We start from the raw sequence: 13,829 nt of genomic DNA on the forward strand, positions 1-13,829 counted from the left end.
CAATGAGATGGTGTCTTGTGTACTTTTCTGCTGAAACTGTGATCCTCTCGATCTCAATCTCTCAGGGAACTGGTCAAAAAGATGTGCATCAACACCGGGTCAACATTGCCCAGCTCCTGGTTGAGAAAGGATCTCATGTGTACCGTGGCTGGCTTCAAACTGTGATCCTACAAAGCTCAGCCTCAGTGGAGTGGAATCTACTGGCAGCTAGCTTCTTTAGAATGTTTTTGCTTCTGGATGAAAGGCCCCAACAATGTGATTATGCAGGCAGCTTCTTGTTGAGGAAAACATGTAGGAATTTTGTTTCCCAGACAAGATCCCTGTGAAGGTTAAATTGAAAATGTGGAGCAGATGAATTAGAAAAATGGGATTTTTATCTCTGGCTAGCAGGAAAATTTCTTCTAATTAAGCAACCCTATAAACTGAAGCATGTGAGAGGTGTCAGTCTGGAAAGGATGGGTTGGTCAAGATGATTTTCAGCCTCTCTAAACCTAAGATGAAGGATTTGATGTGGCTGTCCATTCTCTGAGACCTTTTGGGGCTGTGGGGAGGAAATGTAGAAGTAAGAGTTGTCTGATTTTCTTTTTGTGAATCAAGAAAAAAGTCCTAGCAGGGATGGGTTTCCTGCCTCAGCGTATTCATTCATCTAGCAACAGGATGAATGGGCCCAGGGGCCCCTGTGTGCTGGGAGCTGGAGGTGAGATGGTAGATGTGATAGACTTGGTCTATGGGGCTTGGAATCTGGCTCAATCCTATCTGCTGAATTCCTCATTTTGCTATCTACACCTACCTAAGAGAGACAATTCTACCAGTATGGATGTTTGTCTGATTTTTTTTCTCCCGTGGGAGGGAGGTTTACATACACATAAAATGCATAAGAATTCTCTCTCCGAGGACAGTGTAAATGTTGCTCCTTGCTCCAGTTTCCCTTGGAATTTTTCAGATAGAAGGTATTTTCCCCGTCTTTGTTGTGGGATAGGGTGGATGTATTCTCCTTCCCGTCACATCCAAATTTCAAAGGCCCCGGCTCAATGTCCTATGATACAGTTTAAGGTCATAACAGCTGAGAGTAGTGCAGAGGACCCAGCTGGGGATGCTTTTCTGCTTATCTTTGTTTCATTTGAGTCTAAGGTGGTACTTTGAACATAATAGGCACTCAATAAATACTGTTAAATAAAGATATGAACAAATGGATGAAGACATATATGTGCATATGTCATGGAGCTCAGTTCTGTCTCTGATTTTGTGCTGCGTGTTTGTATATCTCCATGCAGGAGAGGGATGTAGGAAATTGAGATGGATGAAAGAGAGATGATTTTTTTTTAAGCTGGTAAAGCTGAAAAGGTATGGGGTTTGGTAACCTCGGGACAAGCTTGGAACGGAATGAGCTATAGAAACAATATAGAGGCTATGATGTTTAAATTGTGTGAATGAGATACATCAGGCTGAAATTGTGAGTGTCTGCTGTATGTATCTATGTGTCTCTGTGAAGGTTGATGTGAGTGCCGGAGGCAGAGTTGCCAATGATACCTTTTTGTTTTTATGTTTGTAAATGGCATGTGTGATAATAGATGGGTCTGGAAAGTACACACTAACCTGAATACCTGAAATTGTCTTAGGTCTGAATGAGATGATGATGTATGTATTCATGTTAGCTTAGCTTATAAGGAATGGGATAATGTGTATGATCTTGTGTATCTCTTTGTGACACTTTTTTTTTTTTTTTAACAATCCTGGGGAGATCCAGAGGGCAGGAAAAGGAAGCTAAAGACCTAGACTGGACACATCATTGATTTGCCCCTTTCAAAATATTCCCATTTTGTATGTGTTCCATGGAGCAATCTTCTATAGCTCTTATCTGTTTTTCTTTTTCTTTTTCTTTTATTTATTTTTTTTTTGCCTCTGGTCCTGTTTAAATTCAGGACCTTAGTGCAGTCCCTGAGGGTTTTTTCCCTCAAGACTAGTGCCTAAGCCACAGTTCCATTTCTGACTTTTCCCCTCTGTTTTGGTAGTTAGAGATAAGAAAATCATACACTCTCCTGTCTAGACTGGCTTTGAATCGTGGTCCTTAGATCTCAGCCTCCTGAGTATCTAGGACTACAGGCAAGAAAGAGTGGTACCCAGCTGGCTCTTATCAATTTTGAAAATCAAGCTGCAATCCTCTCCTGTCTGCCTATAACTCTGAAGCTGCTGTGAAGATTGCAGGATAAATTATGGCTCCTTGAGCCTCTGGAGAAAAGGAAGCATCATTCCTCCTAGGCCTTGGTGGGAGTAATTGTTTTGTTCTGTGTCCACTAGATAAGCCCTTCTTCCTTCATTTCCAGCTATGGTCCAAGAAATCTCTCCTTTCTGGCTTGCATCTTTTCTCCCTCTTCATTTGTATCAGATGTGTCCTATCTCTTTTCCTCCAGCAGCTTTGCTTGAATGAGGACTCTGAGGCATCTCTGAGATGGAAGAGGGTGGAGAAGTCCTTTAGTAAGGTGAAGAGGAGGTTTAGGGACTAGAGAATTCAAATGCAGACCAAAGGAAGAACTCTACACACCTCTAGCCAGAAGAGGTAGCTGGAGAGAATTGGGAAGAAAGGGTGACAAAAGAGGAATAACAGAGGAGCAAATAGTGGGGGCCTGGAGTTTTGAGCTACTAGGATTACTAGGTGTCATTTATATACAATCTCTCAGAGTCTTGGGGGGTTTTGTTTGTTTGATATTATCCATAGGAAAGTGCCTGTTAAATGATAAAGCCTGGAGATTTTCAGGCTGGGCGAGCTTGGTTTATGAAGAGGCAGGGGAATGGGAGTGAACGAGAGGCTATTGGCTTGAATGAAGGGAAGAGATAAGGATGCAAGGAGAAGAAATATGAATAAATTAGAGCACTCATATTTGGGTTATGATTTGGAAGAGACTTGATGAATGGTTATCTGGAAGAGATGCCATAAGGAGTCCTTCCCTGGTTGGTCCATCTGTCTGTCTGTCATCTATCTATCTATCTATCTATCTATCTATCTATCTATCTATCTATCTATCTATCTTTTGGGATAGGGTCTTGCCATATAGCTCAGGATGGCCTTGAACTTACAGTTCTTCTGCCAAGCCATTTCCAAAATGTGGGATTATAGGAATATGCCATTCTACTTTTCTCCCTGATTTTGTTTGTTTTGTTGTTGGTGGTAGTGGTCATAGGGCTTGAACTTTAGGCCTGGGAGCTGTCCCTGAGCTCTTCAGCTAGCTCAAGGCTAGCGTACTATCCACTTGAGCCACATCACCACTTCCAGTTTTCTGGTGGTTAACTGGAGGTAAGAATCTCATGGACTTTAGTGCTTGGGCTCATTTTGAACCACTATTTCAGCCTCCTGAGTAGCTAGGATTACAGGCGTGAGTCACTGATGCCTGGCCTCTCCCTGTTTTTTATATACCCTTTTCCTATCTGATATTTCCTATTTCTATAGCCTACTTAAAAAAAAATTCCCATTTCTGGGCCGGGAGTTTGGCCTAGTGGTAGAGTGCTTGCCTGGCATGCACGAAGACCAGGGTTCGATTCCTTGGTACCACATACATAGAAAAAAGCCAGAAGTGATGCTGTGGCTCAGGTGGTAGAGCTCTAGCCTTGAGGAAGTTCAAGGACAGTGCTCAGGCCCTGAGCTCAAGCCCAGGACTGGCAAAAAAAAATCCCATTTCTTCTTTAAGTCTTTTTGAACTTAAATATCACTCATTTTGTTCAGGACTCATAGGAGACAGGGTGGCAAAAGACAGGAGATTCAACACTTGAGATTGCATTTGCCTTTCTTTCTTTTGTGACAAAGGATTGAACCCAGGACCTCTTCCATGTTAGGCAAGCACTCTATCACTTGAGATAGAGTCTTGCTAGCTTTTCCCAGGTTGGCCTGGAACTCAAGCTCCTTTTGCTTCTGTCTCCCAAGTAGTTGAGATTATAGGGTGCTATCATGCCTGGCCACATTTGTCACTTTTTCCCAGGGGAAGATGATGGACTTTGAGGATCCAGTGGAACCGAAAGATCAGGTAAGAAGCCTGGGCATCTTTCCCTTTCCACTCCCTACTGTTTTTCCAACTGTTTCCCCCACCACAAAGAAAAAGACCTCACTGAAAGAAGTCTTGAGAGAGTTTATGAAGGAATTCTGAAGAATCAGTCTGTAACACTTCTACATTCTCTGTGTCTCTGTCTCTGTCTCTCTTTCTGTTGTGCCAATTCTGAGGCTTGAGCCCAGAAGCTGGGTGCTGTCCTGGAGCTTTTTTGTTCAGGGCTAGAGCACTACCATGTGAGCCATGGCTTCATTTCTAGCTTTTTGGTAGTCAATTTGGAGATAAGTGTCTCATGGATTTTCTTGTCTGGGGCTGGCTTTGAACTACGATCCTCAGATCTCAGCTTTCTGATTAGCTAGGATTGCAAGCATGAGTCACCTGTGTCTGGCTTCCTTTTTTTTAAATCCTTAAGGGTATCCTCTTTTCTGCCATCTTTCTTCAGCTCCTTTCCTTCCTATGCTTCTTTTTGCTCTTCTTTCCTCTCAGCCTCTGATCCCCTTGACTTTACTCTGTCCTTCTGACCTTTGGTCTCCTATTCCCCCATTTATCCCCTACTCCCCAGTCTTATCTAGGAGGCAAAAAAATCTCTGGGACCAGTCCTCCATCCCCTACCCAGGGAATAAGGTAAAGTTTGCTTGCAGGTACCCTTTGGGGCCTTTGTAGGAGTCTTATCTCAACTCCTGTTGAGACTCCATAAGGTCTTTCTTCTGCCTGCCCAGTGACCTCATCTTCCTTGAGCCTCTGGGGAGGAAGTGCAGTAATTGCCTTTGAATCTCAAGGGGCTGATTTTCTCAGGTACGGGAAGTTGAGTAGCTATTTTCCAACTCTCTTCAGGACAGTCACAAAGAAAGAGGGACAAAAACAGGGCAGCAGATGGAGTGGAGGTGAGACACTGGAGAGACTGGAAATTGTTAGATAATGAGATGACTCCTAAGGGGGGAAAAAGACAAGATGATCCAAGAGACCCAGGGAGAAAAATCTGAGCCAGGAGTATAAATGGACTGATGGGGAAAAGGAGAAAACTGGTTGTTATCCATTCAGTGTAAGGGTGGTCCCCAAGGCCGGTGCTCATACCTTTGTGTCCTTGCATCGTGTACCTGCTTCTGTTCCTTCAGCTCCTGCTGCAGCTATGAGATTATCCCTGTCTGGGAGGAAAACATCACGTTAGGATTCTCTGTCAGCATCCTAAAACTGGTGGAGGAGTATCCAGGGAGATATGATAGGGATTTTGTAAGAGGCAGAGAAAAAGGTTAGGGCATATATGCAGGGAGACCTGGGGCCTAGGGACTGGGGGCAGAGTTTAGAAATCATGGCTATGGCCCCACTCTCAGGTGAGCTGAGTGTACAGCTGCAGTGAGAAGTCAGATTTGCAAATAATTATAGTGGCTGCAGTGGGGGTGATTGGCTACCAGCTGGTATTGGCATCATCTAGGTTGGGAAGAGAGTGTAGATTGCTGGAGTGGGTGTGTGTGAGTGTGCTCTGTGATCCTCTGACAGGGAGGACCTGAGGGTTAGGAAGCTTCTCCTTTTAGTCCCAGCCCTTGGTCTCTTGCTTCTCTTGTTTATCAATTCTTACATATCTAGCTTGGCCCCTTCTCTCTCATTTTCTCTTCTGTTGCCCACCTTGTTTGGAAACTTCTTGGGCCTGGCTAAGTAAGCACACATGCCAGAGGTATTGCCAAGAGCTCCCTAACCCTGACCATCTTGCTGCAAAGCAGGGGATTTAGACATTCCAGGCTGAAAGATATATAGCAAAGCAAGCTGCTCTAACCTCATCCCAAAGACAACTCTGTCCCTTCCATTCTCTCTCCTTCCGCTCCCCCTTTGAAATGCCAACCGAGTTGAATATGGCTTTGATTGCAGCAAAATGGATTAGAGGTAGTTATGCCAGAGAAATTTCGTGGGAAATTCTTGGGATGTTTAGAATGTGACCTCTCCGGTTAATGAAGAAAGCTATCTTCCTCTTCTAAGAACTGATTAGAATTGGTTTGAGTCAGAAAGGGATGAACTCTGGAGCCTGGTAGTTGAGGTCCAGGCATCTTACTTTCCTAAAGCTTAAAATTGCAGGCTCTGAACTGACAGGTGACCTGTGACAGGAGTGGAAAATGATGCCCGGAGATAGTTGGCAGGATGGAGAGCAGTGCTGGAATCAGACTTGAATCTTGTGCTGCTAACCGGCCCCTGCAGTCCTCCCTTGCCATGCTTCCAATTCACTTTTCTATCCCAGACTGCCCTGAGCATCTGTTCCGCCCCCTGGAAGCAGGGCATCTGCTGGGAACATCTGTTGAGATGTGCTTAGGAGGGCTATGGGGTGGTCCATGTGGAGGTGTTAATGAGCAGAATTAAATAGCTCAGGGAAGGAGAGGATGGTGGACAAATGAGCGGGAGAAAGAGTTCTTTTGGATTGGGGACTGAGAACCTCCTCTCCCATCTGCCTTCCTCTGACATTGTTGCCTTCCCCCCCTCCCCACGCACCCTAACCCTCACTTCTCAAGGACTGAGGGACTGGTATCCAGGGACTGCCAGCTGGGACACCTGAAGGATCAAACTGCTTAGATGACTCCCTTCATCAGAGCTGTGTTGGTCTGTGGCTAGGAACACCTGTTAGATACAGTTTCTGGTTAGGAGGTGGGGGCTGGGGGTGGGAGGAGACTGTCTTCAGACACAGCATGGAAGAACCAGACCGCCCCTCCATCCCCTGTTCCTCAGTCTTTCTCCCTGTTCCCTCCTTCCCTTCTAATACCTGCTGCCTGTCTTCTGTTCTCTCCACTCTCCTGGTTTTGGTCCATCCCTGCTGCTCTCCTGAGTGCAGTGTCTAAAGATCTTTCACTACTGCTGCCATGTCAACCTGAGGCCTGCTGCCTCCCAGGATGGCACTCCAGCTCTGCCACTAGGGGGGTTATTTTTATCTCTCCAGCCACCCCCGCCACTCTGCCCAGCCAGCTGCCAGAATGGGGGCTGTGTGTATTGCCATAGAAAGCCACAGAGTGAGGGAAACAGTAGAGCTTGAGTGAGATTAAGGGCTAATTGCTCTTGGCACTAAAGTTCCATGCTCTGCACCATCTCTGGCCTCCCTGGCTGATGTGGACTAGGAAGGCAGAGAGGCACCAGAGGCATTTGGAGTTGTAGTGACAGGACAACCAGAGCTTTTCTTCAAATAAGCCCTGGTATCATTTGGGCCCTGGATGGAATATTGGGTCCTGAGTTCAAGACTGGACTTCTAGGACTTTGTCAATGGAGAATTCTCAATGAGTATTTATTGAACTAATTAAAGAATTGAACTAAATAATAATCCTTTGCATTCATGTATCAGTTTAGGGTTCCAAAATACTCTCATGCAATATTTCATTAGTTCCTTGTGAGCATTCTGGAAAGGGTATATTAATTTACCCACTTTAGACAAGGAAATTAGAGTTCAGAGTGGCTTCACATATAATAAAGTGTAGGCAAATTCTTCTGATTTTAAGTCATGTCCTATTTCTATTAGACATAGATGATGTTTTCATTCAGTTTCTGAGATTTTTGGAGATTTGAGATCAACCAGCTAATCCTTTACCCAATGCACTTCTTTTTTTTTTTTTTTTTTTTTTTTGCCAGTCCTGGGCTTGAGCTCAGGGCCTGAGCACTGTCCTTGGACTTTCTCAAGGCTAGAGCTCTACCACTTGAGCCTCAGCACCACTTCTGGCTTTTTTCTATGTATGTGGTACCAAGGAATCGAACCCGGGTCTTCATGCATGCTAGGCAAGCACTTTAACCACTAGGCCAAACTCCCGGCCCCTACCCAATGCACTTCTATCTTCTCTGACCAGAGGCAGAATGTCTCAACCTTCGTTCTGTTTGTGTGTGTGTGTGTGTGTGTGTGTGTGTGTGTGTGTGTATGTGTGTATGTGTGTGTGTGTGTGTGTGTTGGTACTGGAGCTTAACCTCAGAACCTTGTGCTCTCCTTTGGTTGTTCCTTTTACGCCCAAGGATGGTACTCTATCACTTGAGCCACAGCTCCTGCTCCTCCTCCTCTTCTTCCTCCTCCTCCTCCTCTTCTTCCTCCTCCTCCTCTTCTTCCTCCTCCTCTTCTTCTTCCTCTTCTTCTTCTTCTTCTTCTTCTTCTTCTTCTTCTTCTTCTTCTTCTTCTTCCTCTTCTTCTTCTGGAGGTATGAGTCTTACAGACTTTTCTGCTGGTTTCAAATCTTGATCCTCAGATCTCAGCCTCCTGAGTAACTAGGATTACATGTGTGAGCCACCAGCACCCAGCTAGGTTTAGATTCTTGAGTTCAGTCAGAGGTAGAGTTCAGGATATAGATATATGTGTGGGTGAGTGTGTGAAAATTTGTCTCCTAGGGAAGGGATCAATAGTCATTGCCCAAAGGTCCTTCTTAGTATGAAGCGATGGTGATCATGGGCTAGAATGAGCGATGCAGTGTGGGTATGTGGGGAGCAGTCCCTGTCCAACCAGCGTTGATTCTATCAAAGAGATATTCTTTCTGATCCCAGTCTAAGAAAACACTGCCTTTCAATAGGAGGGTTGAGGTTAGAACAACCTGGGGTGGGGAAGGAGGAGGGAGGAAAGGGGAGGAAGGAAGGGAGGGAGAGAGGTGGAGGGGGGAATTCCTTTCTCCACAATATATAGTAGTGGGGTTTCAAGGCTCACTGGAAAACAGCTTGTAGGTCTTTAACCTCCACTGCCCTGGTTGTCACTGAGATCCACTTCCACTCATCCCCAGTGCTCAGTGGAGCTGAGAAACAGCAGCTTCTCAAACTTCATTTGTTTATTATCCTTCAAGGCTTTGGCATAGTGACAAGGTATTTTAATTTCTCTTTGCTTTTGAGAGGTAGGAAGGAGAGAGGAGACTTCCTGTCATAAAAATCAAGCTTATGGCATGTTTCTTCTATTTTTCCCTTTCTCCTGCCATACTCATTTCCACCTAACCAGCCGGGCACCCTCCATGGAGGCTAAGAATGTGGACCCCGAGAACTCTCTTTGCAACTGGATGCAGGGAGCTTCACCCACCATCTTCCCTGGCCCTGTCCAAGCCCTTCAGCTGACCAGTCGTAGCCCCCATGCACTTGTGTTGGTGATGTCATCTCACAGCCAATAGGGAGGCAGCTGGGGCTGTGTTGGCATGTACTTTTCTGTGCTGCAGGAACAGGTCCTTTCCTCCCTAGCTCCTGAGAGTTCAAAGTCTGGGGGTGGTAGAAGGGGGTCTTGGCCCTGAGACTCTTCTGGAGGCCTTTCTCCCTACCACCCCCTCCCTCCATATTATTGAGCCATGCCATCACTTCTCCTCTATCTCTGGGCTGGATTGACTTCTCTGTAGTTAACTCACCAATCTGCACTTTATAGAGGAGCAAACTGGAGGCTAGGAACATTCAAGTTATTCAGACCCCCAGCCCCCTAGCACACACACACACACACACACACACACACACACACACACACACACACAGAGTAAGACCTGCCCACGTCACTCAGCCTCTTTTTGTTGTTGTTGTTGTTAATGGACAAAGTCCTCCTGACTTTCATTCACTGCTTTCAAGTGGGAATCCTTTCCTTCTGTGTATCAATGTCTGGTCTAGGTAAGGTTCCTTAGGCTCCTAGTTTCAATAAGCTCTTTTATTACAGCTTCTCATTTGCAGTGGGAAGGCCATCCTGTCTTACTTCTATTATTTCAGATAGTTAAAGGGCTCACTTGGAAGAATGACCTTTGAAAAAGATCTAGAGAGGGAGCTGAATCTGTTTGGCCACTCTATGGGGCCCTTTGCAGGCCTTTCTCTCCCCTGATAGATTTCTCTGTGACAGATCCAGGATAGTTCCTTGTCCTGTATCCTAAAGCAAGCCTGTTAATCCCTTTTTCCCAAAGAGGAGCCCCACCTCCTGAGAGCAAGGGGCTGGCCGGTGCTATTTCTGTCCTTTCTGGGATTCTTCTGACAACAGATTCTTGTTTTCAGTCTGATTCAGATGTGAAACTTTTCCCGTGGCCTCTTACCCAGTTCCTGTAGGCTGGGTCTTGCCTCATTCCCGTCTTCCTCTGTCCAGGCCCCTCTAGTTCCCCACCCCAAAGAGCATCTGGTTAGTCTCTCAGTAGATCTACTGAGAACTGGAGCAAGCTGGGGGCTGGAGAGTTGTTTGTCCCATAGGGACCCTGGGTCCCTGGGGTCAGCATTTTGGTATTGAGAAGTAAGAAACTGATTTCCATGGCAAGTCCCGTTCCTGTTCAGAGGAGCCATCTCCAGGGTCCCATCCTCAGGTAGGTGCCAGGGAAGAGGAGAGGGAAGGAACAAGAGGTTGCCTATGAACCCACATTTTCTGGTTTGTTGGTGGGGAAAGATCTAGACCTGACAATCTCTGTATGATTTGTGTGTGAGTGAGCCAACGTGTGTGTGTGTGTGTGTGTGTGTGTACACACATGTGCATGCGTGTGCCAACACTGGAGCTTAAACTCAGGGCCTAGGTACTGTCCCTTAGCTTTTTTGCTCAAGGCTGGTCTTCTGCCACTGAAGCCACACCTTCACTTCCAGCTTTTTTGCTGGTTAATTGGTGATAAGAGTATCAGAGACTTCCCTACCTGGAAAGTCAGCTGCCTCTACAGTGGCTGGCTTCAAACCACAATCCTCAGATCTCAGCCTGCTGAGTAGCTAGGATTACAGATGTGAGCCACCAGTACCTGGCTTCTAGCATCTTTTCTTTACCTTATCATCCTCCTATTTTCATTTCCTTTTCCTTCATACTGCTTCTTCTTCACTATGACATTTAACTCAGCAGGGTTTCCCCTTCTTTCTCTCCTTTCCTGATCCAAAGCATTCTTAGGATCTCACACCCCATTGAAATAACACCTCCCCCTCCCCACTTTGAAAACCTAAATTAACCTTCTAACTTTAGGCTGCCTTATTCCAAACTTCCTAAGTAGAATTTTTTTTTCCCATTTTGTTTTGTTGTTTGCTCATTTGGAAATACAGGCAAGGATCTGTGGAAATCCCTAGACCATCAACCACCCGTGGTGGGGACTGGGGAAGCTGGGCTCTTCTAAAGAATTTTTTTTTAGCAGCTGGAGTCTTATCTTTCAGCTGGTTCCCTAGCTAGAGAACAATGGTGCCTTTAGACTACAACAGGGGGCCAGGGTTTGTGGCGTTTTTCCATGGGCCAGGGGCTGAAGGTAAAGGAGATACTAATGGTGGTAGGTAGTAAAGCCTCTAATTCTCCCTGGAGCTGTATGAGGACTGGTTGGGGCTGCAAATCTGCAGGAAAGGGGACCATTCCCATGCCAGAGATTTGGAGGTGTTTGCACTAGAGGTTTAAACTGATATGGGTAGAGGGAATTCCCACAGAATGGTAAGATGAAAACTTGGGTTGGGTCTGAGGAAATCCTAGCCCAGAAGGACTTTGGCATAAGAAAAGCACTGCTGGCCACAGAATATGGCGTGCGTGTGTGTGTGTGTGTGTGTGTGTGTGTGTGTGTGTGTGTGTGCGCGCGCGCGCGCACGCATTTGTTTGACTTTTGGAGGGTGCAATTGAGCACCTGGACTCTTTCAGCTGCCTGAGTCCAGCTCTTCTTGGACTCCTCATTTGTCAAATTTATTCTTTATTCTTTCCTTCCTTCCCTGCCTCCCCTCCTTCTGGTGTCTGGGTTGTGTTTGGTTCAGACTTCAACAGAAGCTGTGTAAGAGCTGCTGGAGGAGATCTAGAGGTGAGAGAAGGAGGGACAGGAGGGAAGGGGCCCTGAGTTCAAAGTCAACAATGGGTTCTACTTTTTTCTACCCCCAAGCTCACCATTAGCTTTTCAGAAGTCCTGGCTCCAGAGTCTCTATGAGGAGCTAGGACTGGTGGCCTCTCTGATTTGTCTGTTCTCTTTTCCTTGACGGAACCTTTTCTAATCACATACTATGCATTCTGAGTATGGAGGCCAAGATAAACCAGTCACTGTGGGTATGTTCCAGACACTCAGTGTCTCTCCAAGTTGGATTGAGAGATCCCACAACAGAACACTTAGGATACAACTACTTGAGGCTGTACAGGCTTTGGTAGAATGCACTCTGCCTCTCTCCTAGCTAATTATATGATTGAGCTTTACCTGCCCTTGCACCTTCATTGTGTGGAGACCTAAGTAGGTCCCATTAGCCTGAGTTGTAGACAATGCCAATCTGAATGAGATTAATATGCTGTATGGCCTTGAATAAGTCACTGACTTCTATAGCTTATGAAAACTCATATGAGGGTTATTTATTTATTATTATTATTGATCGTAGATATTAACAACTCTTATTTCTTTTGTTGAGGGGTGTCTTCATCACTTTCTCTATCCAATTTATATTTTCTTGTCCTGGTCTGGGGTAGAACAGGCAGGTCCTGCCGTGTTTAAAAGGAGTTCAGTACAAATTCTGTGGGGCCATATGATGCTGTAATTCCTATTCAAAATCGGTTTATAGAGATCTTTAATATGTGCCACTTCTTTAGCCCATAGTATTTCCTTTTATTTTTTCTCCATGCCTGAACTGGGGCTAGACCTTTTTAAATACTCAGGCTGGTGCTCTACCACTTGAACTATTATTCTACTTCCAGCTTTTTGCTGTTTTTTTTTTTTTTAAATTAGAGACAAGAGCCTTGAAACCAGTCCAAGCAGACAAATCCTAGGGATTCTTATCTCCAGTTAACCAGCAAAACTCAGAAAGTAGTGTGACTCAAATGATAGAGCACTTGCCTTGAGTGAAAAAGCTTAACAAGAATGTGAGGCCATGAGTTCAAGCCCCAGTGCTAGGGGGGTGGATGCGCTTGTGTGTGCACATGCACACACACACACACACACACACACACACACAAGAGAGTCCACGTGCACGCACATATGCACCGGGTTTAGTAGGTGTGCAGTGAAGTCTACATTTTGACAGGTATCCAAAGTGATGGTAGTGCTGGTTGTCTCCAAGCCATCTTGCAATAAACACTGCTTAAAAGTTAGCGAGACTAGCCCTGGGACCCACCACAAGGAGAGATGGCTTTGAAGCTAAGATTTCAGCCTTCCAGACTAAGAGCAGCACCCTGTGCCAAAGCTTTTTCCTGAGTCTTTTTTTTTCTTTTTTGCATTGAAGCTATGGCTTGCAATTCTTTCTCCACCCACCTCCCTCCCTCCTAGGCCCATTGTGAGGATAAAATGAGATAATGTAGGAGAAAAATGCTTTCTAGAACGTAGAGCTGGCAGCATTGTTAGCGATTATGCAAATGCATGTAAATGAGCACCCGTGGGTGTGGCTGTTCACTTTGGAGCCAGTGTTGGGATAGATGTGTGCTTTAAGGGGTGTTTTAGGAACAGGGATAACTTTGGTGGTAGGCGCTGACCCTTGAGGGTGGAATTTGGGGTTGTAAACGAGTTGAGTGAAATGGAAGGTTAGGGTAGGGCTGTGGTGAAGAGGGCAGATGAAGCCATAGGCAGTAGGAGAGGCTTTCCTTTTTTCTTTCTGGGTTGCAAGTCCCTAAATTCCATGGTCCAAGGCCATGTGAGGGGGAGGCTAGGGGTGGGGGGGAGGGGAGGTGGAAGTGACAGAGAGATGGAAGACTCAGCTTGTACCTGGGCCTCAAAGACAGAGTGTTCCTCCTTAGGCTGGGGAATGCCTTCTGTTTCTCCTCTCTCTCTTCCTCTCCCTAATGAAGCAGGAGTGAGGCTGGCTTGTCCTAATCTTTCTTTCTTTTCTTCCTGTTAAACAACCTGCTGTTTCTACATGGAAACAGAGCAGCGGGAGGCTGGAAGTGAGATGTGACTGATAATGCCAAGGACAGAGCCCCTGAACACTTCTGCTCCTCCTCCTCCC

General features: G+C 45.8%; 1 protein-coding gene across 2 annotated transcripts in view; it reads left to right on the top strand.

The window, feature by feature from the left end:
- Window positions 1-13,829, top strand: part of Pde1b (phosphodiesterase 1B) — a 29,201-nt gene that overhangs the window by 3,162 nt on the left and 12,210 nt on the right. The window contains exon 1 of one of the 2 annotated variants that reach the window (XM_090326872.1): window positions 10,126-10,279. The exons of the other annotated variant lie outside the window; for it this stretch is intronic. Coding sequence (XP_090182998.1) covers window positions 10,227-10,279 — 53 coding nt within the window. The 5' untranslated portion in view covers window positions 10,126-10,226. Of the gene's footprint in view, window positions 1-10,125; window positions 10,280-13,829 lie in introns of those variants that run through there. 2 annotated transcript variants of the gene reach the window in all.

This window comes from Megascapheus bottae, chromosome 2 (assembly GCF_031878675.1).
Source record: "Megascapheus bottae isolate mThoBot1 chromosome 2, mThoBot2.hap1, whole genome shotgun sequence".
Taxonomy (NCBI): Eukaryota; Metazoa; Chordata; class Mammalia; order Rodentia; family Geomyidae; genus Megascapheus; species Megascapheus bottae.